This window comes from Zootoca vivipara, chromosome 7, assembly GCF_965207765.1.
Source record: "Zootoca vivipara chromosome 7, rZooViv2.hap1.1, whole genome shotgun sequence".
NCBI classification, from domain to species: domain Eukaryota; kingdom Metazoa; phylum Chordata; class Lepidosauria; order Squamata; family Lacertidae; genus Zootoca; species Zootoca vivipara.
In genome coordinates, this window is record NC_142590.1 from 59702483 (window position 1) to 59713727 (window position 11245).

At 39.7% G+C, this 11245-nt stretch overlaps 1 protein-coding gene across 1 annotated transcript; it reads left to right on the forward strand.

The window, feature by feature from the left end:
- Positions 1–265: 265 nt before the first annotated feature.
- On the forward strand, positions 266–8687 carry DDX20 (DEAD-box helicase 20). Its single transcript, XM_060277147.2, has 11 exons — positions 266–462; positions 2143–2237; positions 2771–2939; positions 3172–3286; positions 3392–3534; positions 3927–4065; positions 4567–4629; positions 4902–4980; positions 5957–6062; positions 6150–6251; positions 7435–8687. The coding sequence occupies exons 1-11, from the start codon at positions 273–275 to the stop codon at positions 8523–8525; spliced, it is 2292 nt and encodes a 763-aa protein (XP_060133130.2). The 5' UTR covers positions 266–272; the 3' UTR covers positions 8526–8687.
- The last annotated feature ends 2558 nt before the right edge of the window (positions 8688–11245 follow it).

Here is an 11245-nt window from a genome sequence, read left to right on the forward strand (position 1 = left end):
CTTGGTTTCGCCCGCAGCCTAAAGGACCTACGCTCATTCAACACCCCCAACCCTGTCTCAATGGTTCGGTCCTCTTTCAGCCATCCAATTATCTCTCCCCCCCCCCCAATCCGCCTCCTCTCTCAGTCTGAAGTGATTCTCCCCCCGCCCACCACGCCGTATCTTTTTTGTGTGTGTGTTCGGCGCGCGCATCTACGTCGTCACGTCCGCAAGGTCTCGTAGTCCCTCGTTTCTCGCGACGCTTTCCCAGGGTTCCCGCTCTCTTGTCCAAGATGGCGGCTCCCGAGGTTGCTCCGGCTGAGAGCTGGCTCCGTACCCGGGATGTGCTTCTGCACGAAGGGCCCGAAGACTTCGGGTCGCTGCTGCTGTCGGCCCCGGTCCTGGAGGGTCTGAAAGCTGCCGGGTTTCTGAGGCCTTCCCCGGTGCAGCTCAAAGCCATCCCGCTGGGACGCTGCGGCCTAGGTGAGGCGGGATGAGGGGGGTGGGCAGGGCCGGCCCACAAACGAGGCCATGTGAGGCGGTCGCCTCCTGCGGCAGGGTCCCCAGGATCAGCAGATTACGATATGGATCTTTCTCTCTCCTCATCCTTGTTCTTTGTATAGATCTCCACTTCTTCCCTGGTAGGGAATTGGGGTTTTTTTTTTTGCGTCGGGTGCAAACATGTCTTGGGCCGGCCCTGGCTGTAGAGCCTTTGTGCCAAAGGATAGGAGGGTGCCATAAGTTAGGCTAAGAACTTGCGTTGGGAAGAAAAATGCTGCTGAGGCGGTGGAGCAATGTGGGTTGTAGAAGGTACAGTGGTACCTTGGTTCTCCAACTTAATCCATTTCGGAAGTCTGTTCCAAAACCAAGGCCGCTTTCTCACAGAGAGTAATGCAGAATGGATTAAACTGTTCCAGACTTTAAAAAACAACCCCTAAAACAGCAATTAAACATGAATTTTACTACCTAACGAGACCACTGATCCATAAAAAAGCAATAAACAATGTATTCTAGTCACAATCAATCAGTCAGTAGCTGAACTGGGTTCCACATACCGTAGTCACAAAAACAAAAAAGAGAGCCACGAAAATGCAAAATAAATAGCAAAAACAGACAGACCTCAGTGTAACACTCAAATCGGAAGTGTAACACAAAATGGAACTGTGGCACTTAAATTGGAAGCATAACACTCAAAACAGAGCATGTTCGGCTTCTGGAAAAAGTTCACAGACCGGAACACTTACTTCTGGGTTTGCAGTGTTTGGGTTCCAAGTGGTTTGAGTACCAAGGCGTTTGAGAACCAAAGTACCACTGTAACAGACATTTTACCTTTCGGAGGATGATGCCAGAGCATTGTACTTGCATTCAAGGCATGTTGAGGCAATGAGCCTTTTGCATATTGCAGTAGGCTCCTTAGCTAAGTGGTTAATATGCAAAACTGGGCTGTAGGTTGCAGGCCAAACTAAAGTGACATGTGCCAAGGATACAACCATTGGCTTCTTTTGTCTGTGTGGATTTTTTAAAAAAGGAGTAAAGAGAGGGCATGGAGGGAGATGGACTATGAAAAACAGACAATAAAACATTTAAGTTGGGTCTGCATGACTTTTGGATGAAAATTCGTGTTGTGAGAGTCTTATTATTGATTGAAATGGTGTATACTCTGTACATGTCCTGGTATGTGGTGAGATGAGAATTCAAGCACATACCTAGCATTTTACATCCACCTGCATATTGTAGAGAAAGATCAGAAGTGAAGGGCAAGTTACCTTCAAGAAAATTGCTACAAGAAGACCCATTCCTGGTGCCCCTTTTGTGCTTGTACCAGCATAGGAGCTTTGTGTTATGTGTTTGTTTGTTTGTTTGTTTAGATGTCACTTGGAAGACACAAAATTGCCTAATGTAGCTAATAATACTGATGAAACATCTAATGTCAGTTTTAATATATTTTAATGTGATTGGTGTACTGTAAATATTTATTTATTTATTTATTCGCTATTAGATAGATGACTGTTGGATGGTTTTAGCTTTGGAGTGGTGTTCCATTGAAAGTGAATTGGTTGCTGATTATATGCCTGGCCTAATTTACTTGATTCTTTTGTCCTGGATTTTTGGTGGTGATCTTTTGGCTGCTTCTTGACATTTTTCTATTTGTTTACTTTTCAGATCTCATTGTACAAGCAAAATCTGGCACTGGTAAAACCTGTGTCTTCTCTACTATTGCACTTGATTCCCTTATATTAGAAAGCCCTGTTACACAGGTGAGCATTATAGCTTTGTGTAAAGTTTTGAGAGAAGTGATGTCAGTAATCAATAACAAGATTATTTACAAGGGCAGTGCTATTCAGTGAGAGTTTCATTCTAGCTCCCTCATAGGTAAGCTTTATTATAACTAGATATAGGTAGGTAGCCGTGTTGGTCTGCTGTAGTCAAAACAAAATAAAAACATTCCTTTCAGTAGCACCTTAGAGACCAACTAAGTTTGTTATTGGTATGAGCTTTTGTGTGCATGCACACTTGGTATCTGAAGAAGTGTGCATGCACATGAAAGCTCAATTTATTGTAACTGTTACATATGGATTTATGTTGATATTTAAGGATACTTTGTAAGTGTGATTGGCACTTATTGAGGGGGTATCTGGCTTCTAGCTGATTGTAAAAATGCCATCAAAGAGGTGTCACTTATTGGTGCCCTCAGCTGTTACGGGAGCAGAGGGGTTAATAATCTAGGAAATATTATGTATTCATTTTTTGTTTGTTCTTCTAGTCTATTCACAGCTTGACCTTTTTTCAGATTTTGATCTTGGCCCCTACCAGAGAGATTGCTGTTCAGATTCATGCAGTTATTACAACTATTGGGATTAAGATGGAAGGCTTGGAATGTCATGTCTTCATTGGAGGAACCCCTTTAAACCAAGATAAAATGAGGCTGAAAAAGTGTCACATAGCAGTTGGCTCTCCTGGTGAGACAAATAAAATGATACATGTTTATCAAATCTTGTATTGTGTTGCAAAAACTAGTGGATGCTGTTTGTGCAAACATATTTACAGAGCAGAATTTGAAAACTGCACATAGAGAGTTAATCAGTAATATTTAGCAAGGCGCTATGTTTACTATTCTTTTGTAAAACTATATCTATTTCAGTTAGATGTGTTGTATGCTTGAGATTCCAATACAATTTTTGTTGTTGGCAGGGCGCATAAAGCAACTCATAGAACTGAACTATCTGAATACAGCCAGCATTCGTCTCTTCATTCTTGATGAGGCAGATAAGCTTCTGGAAGAAGGTAGTTTCCAGGATCAAGTCAAGTAAGAGTAGCCTACCAGTAATCATTATAATCTTTTTGTTTCTGAAACATAATTTGGTTTGAAGTTTTTGTTCTAAATGGTGCTTTTTTCCCTCCCTCTCTTTAGTTGGATTTATTCTTCTCTACCAGCCAATAAGCAAATGTTGGCTGTGTCAGCCACCTATCCTGAATCCTTGGCTAATTCTTTGACTAGGTACATGAGAGACCCCACCTTTGTGAGATTGAATCCCACTGACCCAAGTCTCATTGGTATGTATGATGTGCTCTTTGCATTTCTGCACAACACTCCAAATATGTTAAGTTGTATGCTTGATTCTACAGCAGTAGTGGGGAACCTATGACCTTCCAGTTGTTGCTGGCCTTTAATTCCATCATCCTGATGATTGGCCATGCTAGCTGGGGCTGATGGAAGTTGAGAGTCCAACAGTTTCTGGAAGGCCATACAATCACAACCACAGTTATAGAGTTTACCACCTTGATAAATATGTGGTTTGAATTTATTGTCTGCCATATTAATGCTCTATATAACAACTTAGCCAGAAATATTGGGACAGCCATTTACTATTGTTACATTTGTATCCTTTCCTCAAAGGAGTTTTTGTTTGTACAAATGATACATAAGCCCATCCTGTTTTGGTTAGGGTTGAAGCAGTACTTCAAAGTTGTGAATTCTCACCCGTTACCTCATAAGACTTTTGAGGAGAAGGCTGAACATTTACAGGAGCTGTTCAGCAAGATTCCTTTCAACCAGGCCCTGGTCTTCTCGAATCTACATAGCCGGTATTTTGTGGTTGTTGTTTTTTAAAAAAAATCTAGACTAGCTAAAATAACAATGCATTATTTTGGGTTTTATAGCAATGCTCCTGTTTCTGTAAGTGAAAGCCAATGCACATTAAAGTGGGTGAAGCTAGTGAGTTTCTAGGGCTGTAAGATTGGTCATCTATTGTTTAGTGTGTCACGCAGTATTGAATTGAATTTTAAAAGGAGGATTTATTTCTAAAAATCTCATGCCTTTAAAAAACCCATCATATTTTTATGACTTAAAGAGCAAGAGTTCATCACATATACAGTGGATGAAGTAATCAAGGGGAAATGATTCCAAAATAATTCAACTGTTCTTGCATCTTACTGTGCCAGGAACAATATGCTGCTAAGTTTAGCTGTTTGTTAAATATTTGCTATACACTCCTGTCAGACAGTTTTGAGGAGCTGGCGATTGGGGCAGTCATGAAGTGTTATGCTAAAAATACATTTACTGTATTGTCTTTTTCACCATTTCAGAGCTCAACACCTAGCAGATTTACTGACTTCCAAAGGTTTTCCTGCTGAGTGCATTTCAGGCAAGTTTGCAGGCCTACTGATTTTTTTTCTTATATTGATTTCAGCAATGCTGTATGTGGAATTTGTTGTGTTAAGGCACATGTGTAAGTAAGTAGGTTGTTTTAAGTTGCAATTGTATCAATATTAATTTAGGAGTAAGGCTCATTTGAGCTTGGTAGGAATTACTATGTATGTACAATGGATAAATTAGACAAAAGTGTCTGTGGTAGCAAACTACCCAATGTAATTTTGTTGTCTGGTCTCATTTCTCCATTTGTTCGTCTTTCTCTAGGCAGTATGAATCAGAACCAACGACTTGATGCTATGGCTAAACTCAAGCAGTTTCATTGCAGAGTCTTGATTTCAACTGATTTGGTGAGGTTCCCCCCCACTCCACCCCAATGTCGAATTTTTAAAAAGTGTAAAGGTTTCAGATGTACTTCATATAGATCTGAATTGAAGGAACTAGAAACTCCAACCAAGCTAGTGCGCTCATGTTTCTGGGAAATGTACTAGTGCATACAAATGCAATAGTATTTGAAACAGTGCATTCTTTGTACTAAAATATGTTGTAAATTAAGCTTGAGAAGAGGAAAATACTAGCCACTATTTGATGAATATATTTCCCCCATACACTTGTCTTTCCAAAGTTTAGTGTATTTCCAGCATATTTCTATTAAGGTTTATGTAGACAGTTGTGAGCAAGAATGAAAGCATAATATTTTCAGAGTAGTCTCATTGAGGAAGACCCAGAGAAGTTGTGTCGTTTAGATGGCTTTGAAATTACAGTGGTACCTCGACTTACAAAGACGATCCGTTCTGTGGCCGTCTTCGTAAGTCAAAGTCTTTGGTTGTCGAAGCGCTTGTGCGAAGCGCTATTTCGCCCTTCTGCACATACGCCAATCATGTGCGCCACTTCTGCGCAGGCCGCGAAAAGACTTCCGGGGTTGTCAACTTCGGAAGTCGAAACCTTCGGAAGTCAAGTCGTTTGGATGTCAAGGTAACACTGTAGTATGGTTTGAATTGCAAAATTACATTGTGTCCCAGGGAGTCTTGAACGCTCCTGATCTTCTGTGGATTGTGCCCACTTACTTTAATGAAACTATTCTGAAGCAATTGTTTTTGAGCAACACACCCAGCAACATTTAGAGTCCTTCTGAACTAGAGCAAAGGGCTTGTTTTGTGTTTTAGTGTGTGTAAATTCTACATTTTCATCTGTCCTGAATTGTTTGAGAGGCTGCAGTATTTTATTCATGGTACCATGGAACAACTGAAGAAGTCTAAATGTCCACTGTGCTTGGCTTGTTTCCTGCTTACTACCACCTTTAACTTCACCCATCCTTCCTCTCAGACTTCCCGTGGAATTGATGCTGAGAAGGTGAATCTAGTTATCAACTTGGATGTGCCTTTGGATTGGGAAACATACATGCATCGGATTGGCAGAGCTGGGCGCTTTGGTAAATACTGTTTTGAGTTTGCTATGCAGTGGCAGGTGCTGGATCTGCAACTCTTTCCAACTGATTTATATCTCTGCTTTGTCACAGGAACTTTAGGGCTAGCAGTGACATATTGCTGCCGTGGGGAAGAAGAAAACATGATGATGAAAATTGCACAGAAATGTAACCTTCGGTTACTTCCTTTACCAGGTACAAGTGTTTCTGGTGTATGTGGGACCATGGTGCATTAATTTGAGCATGTCTTTATGCGGGGAAGGTGGGGGCAAGAAAACTGTGGCCCTCCATAAGTACAGTTCCCATCACACCTGGTCACTGACTGCTTGCTGGGGCTGGTGGAAGTTGAATAACAGTGGGTGAGCCACAGGTTCTCTGTCCCTGTCCTTCTGAATGGTGCTATAGTAAATGTTTCAAGAGTTGATGCAGGTGGTTAAGCTGCAGTCTTGTACTTGCTTGTACTTGCTTACCTGGGAGTAACTCCCATTAAATTAAGTGGGGTTTCTTTTTATACTATGTATAGGATTGCATCGTTAATCATGGAGCCATAGACCCATTCTGAATCTTAAATAGTTAATTGTTACTTGAGTGGAAATACTGAATTATTTCAGAAAAGTAATGTACCAGAGTTTTTAGTTTTTAAATAATTTAAAGTCATATAATCATGGAATTGTAGAGTTGAAATGGACCACAAGGGTCATCGAGTCCAACCCCCTGCCATACAGGAATCTTTTCCCCAACATGGCGCTCAAACCCATGACCCTGAGGTTAAGAGTCCCGTGCTTTACCAACTGAGCTACCCAGTGTAAAGCTAGATTCATTGACAATATAATTAACAGCCCAATAATTAAGACACTAAATAAATAATACATTTGGTCAAATATGGGAGCTGCTTAGTATGAAAACCTTGTGACCTTCAACAGTGTAAAAACTGAGAAGCTCTAAAGAGGACAGGAAACAATGTTTGCAAACAAGATTAATTTAGATTTAGGAAGATGTTCCTTTCTGGCAGAGCAGTTCAGCAAGAGAGGTTGTGAAACCTTAACTTTTGGATGCTGTCAAAAGAAGAAATTTTACTGTTTTAGATGGACTTACCTAGTCATTGGCATATGGGGTCATTATTCTTTAGCTTTGACTGTTTTGCAGCGTTATGTAACATAATTTGGCTTATAGCAATACTTTTGTATGTATTGATCTTTCTTTTCTTTTTAAACTACAAACTGTCTAGTAAAAACGTGGCACATGCTTGTAATCAAATGCTTGCATTCAAAACATGTTTTATGATGGTGTCACTTAGATATATTTGTGATTATGAGAATTTCTTTGGAAAGAGATACTGTATGTTGCTCTTGACTAATAACATTTTTCTCTTGTGAAGAATGTATACCTCCTGGGCTCATGGAACAGTTTGAAGGCTGGGATGTCGAAGTCACTGCTGTCCCATATCCCAATGCTTCACTGAATGCATCTCTGTTGCCAGCTAAGAGACCAGAGGGGACCATGCAGCACACAACAGTAAGCACCAGTGCCCCTGTTGTTTGTGAAAATTCTGTTGCAGCCAAGCCAAAACAAGCCCTCAAACAGAAGCTTAAAACGAGAACAGAGGATACAAAACCAAAAACAACCAGGAAGCAACAGTCTTCCCATAGTATCACTCAGCAGAAGCGCCAAATAGAGCCTTGTCTTCAGACTGCTGAAAAGCATAACGAGGAGATGGACAGGGAAACATTAAAAAGCATGCTTCCCAAGATCCCTTGCTTATCATCATTTAAGAACCAGCAGTCCACCAGCACATGGAGCATGGCGGAGTTCATTGAGGATTATGAATACTTCATTAAAGAAGGCTCAGAGAGAGAAGTGGAAATAGTAAGAAGCTATACAGGCCCAGGAGAGCAGCACCAACACCCAGAAAGTGATACTAATAGAATTTGTATTGAAACAGAATCCAGCTTGCATGCTGCAAAAGCTCGTGTATTGACAGGGGACTCTGATAGTGATAGTAGCTCTTGCAGTTCTGGGTCATCCACCTCTAGCTGGGAGGACCAGTCATATAGTAAAGCATCTTCAAATACACAACAAAGAGACAATGGTGTGCTGACATCGGATCAGAAATGTGTATCGCAGTTCAGTGGTGTCCCTGAACCACCACAGTTCCAAACGAGTCCTCAGCTCCAGAAGATAAAGGAACAGAATATAAAACAGAGCAATCAAAGCCGCTTCCGTTGTACCACCAAGCCCTCCAAGAACGAGAATGTAAAAAGTGTATCTGAAGTCAAACCTACTCCTTTCCCTGTGTGTGAAGATCAGAGTTATGAGGAATACTGGCGAGCATATTACCGAGCTTGGCGGGACCATTATGCAGAAGCTTCTCGTTCATACTACCAAATGTATCAGCGACCATCAAACTTTCTAACTGCTTATCATGCCAATGCAATCTATTTTGAAGAGTTGTTGCGCGGTAACAGATAATTGTAATTTCTGCCACCCAAAACATACTAGTGGAATCTTAAATCACCTTTCTGTTTCTGTTTACACTCACATATTTTCTTTATTCCATGTATATACTGTTTTGTATACTTTCCAGAAGGTGAAATGCTGCAACAGTATTGCTAATAAATAGTATGAAAATAGTGTTTTATGTTGATACTGATTTACTCTTGGCATAAGATGCATGGGAAATCTGTTGGGATGCATGGGATTACTGTTCTCATTTATTTTGGGTTATGAACTTGGAAAATATTACTGCCTTTACCTTTTTTCCTCATGTATGGTGCACATTTTAATTTGTGCAGAGGTTAACATGCTCATTTCTGGGTGTCAGATGTTCCAAAATATATGGCCGCTTCTCATTTCTCTGTAATCTCAGTTGAGTTGTTGGACTAATCTATCTTAAAATGCCTGTATTCCCATCCAGCAAATAGCACTCACTCATTCTTTGAGAGGTAAAATAGAGCCTAATTGTCCAGAATGCTTGTTTCTTTCTCTGGATTTCCCATCTTGCTACTCTGATGGGCTTTGTGGGTAACAGGGGCAAATAACTTCTCATTCATAAGATGGAGAGGGAAAAATAAGAGATTCTGTTTAGAATCTGTTACTGTTTTCCTTAAGCTTGGTGAGAACTTTAAACTATTGTTTGAGAAATGGGTCAGAAAGAAACTTTAGAAAGCAATCTCTTTAAAGTAAGAAAATACTTATTTTTAAAAAATCCCAAGTATGATTTCTATTCCTGATGAAGTTCATTCTTAGAGCTATTATTATTATTATTATTATTATTATTATTATTATTATTATTATTATTATATTATTATTATTATTATTATTATTATTATTATTATTGCCACCCCACCCACCTGGCTGGGTTTCCCCAGCCACTATCAGAACATACTAAAATATCAGACATTAAAAATTTCCCAATACAGGGCTGCCTACAGATGTATTCTAAAAGACAGATAGTTGTTTATTTCATTGACATCTGCTGGGAGGGCATTCCACAAGGCGGGTGCAACTACTATGAAGGCCCCAAAGATTGTACCGTTTGCATTCTGCATATATACAGTTCAGCATATCTATAACAAGGTACTTGAAATCTCAGCTTTTCCTTTTTTAAGGACAGCAAAATATCTTTATTTCATTTGTCTTGAAGGTCCTCACAGAAATGCAGTAACTTAGGCTAACAGAGAATGACTGGCCTAAAGTTTGTGGGCTAGGAGGCAAGTTGTGATACCATGATCAATAACTTTCATAATGTGATGAAAGCTTGGGAATTTCCAGAAAAGACTTATCCACTGCGAGTAAGCTACTACCTCTTTCTAATTGGCAACTCCCTACTTCCATTTTATCAATTATCATTTCAAACGACAAGACTCCTAGTGTACTACAGCTGTAGTGCTTCCTTCTGTTTAGAAGTGGCATAAATAAAAAAAGCATATCTCAATTAACGCATGTTGCCGATTTAAATAAATCTTAATTAAAACTGTATAAATAACACTTTTTGAGCTAGATTGGTTTAGTGATGTGATAGAATTTTTAACATATATAATAATATAAAAACCTGTGAAGTTGCATAATTGGATGGTACTCCAGGGGGTGCCAATATCAGGCCTGCCATGCATAAGGGAAAACTTTAATTAGAAATGAAATTGCATATTAACAGCAACTAATTGCCCTGCTTTGTTTCACCTGCTCTATATCCTATACAAAACCACGATGTGATGGGAAACTGACTGGGTAAATGCATGAGTAATGGTGTACAGGGAGACATACCCCTCTGTCTTGTTAATTTAGTTCCTGCACGGGTTGATAATGTTCACACCCTGCAGTTTTTTTTTACCGCATTATGTTCCTAATACTTTTTTTTGTCATTCCTCCCCCCAAATAACGGAGCCTAAAATTACAATTAACGTGGCATTCTTGAAAAGATGTTGACGGTAAAAAGAGTTCCTCATACTCATAAGGTTAGGAATGCTTGTACTTGGGTTGCACAGCGAAAAGCACTCGTCTGCATATCCTATTTGTGAGCTTCCACAAGCACTGAGCTGGTTGCTGTTGAGATCAAATACTATACTAGTATCCTTGTTCTGTTCCAGCAAGGCATTACCAAAGCCTAATACCTTCAGCGGAGGTGCTGAGATACAGTACTTAACTGTTGAAGTAGCATCTTGACACTGTAGTTTTTAATATAAAAGCATGCTTTTTATCCTACTAGATTTGCGTTTCACAATGAAAACAGAAAAATAGGTGCCATCTAGTGGAATATATGACTTTTACAACATGCAAAAGGAATGCTATCCTAATGCTGTTGCTGAATTATGAAAATTCCTTGGAAGCTGTTGATGCTTTTCATTAATTCAGCAGCAATACTGGAATTACCCACTTTTCACTTGTGTCCATATTGGACCTATTTTACCTCTCAAAAGTATCACAATTGGGTCATAGCCTCCATTCAGGTTTTCCTCTTAAATGTATGTTCTTTGCTGATCGGTTATTAATGGTTCAAACTTCTGTAAGCCGTTTGATACTTTGCTTCTTGTTCCTTGTATTCCACATGGGATTTTTGAGTTGTGAGAATATTAAATGAGTCAGAGTCAGTATATCGTAATGGAGTCGAAATAGCTTTCAATAGATGTTTTCAGCTTTCAGTTCTGTGACAGTTTTGAAGATGCATTTTCTATTTATGGTAGTTGTAAACT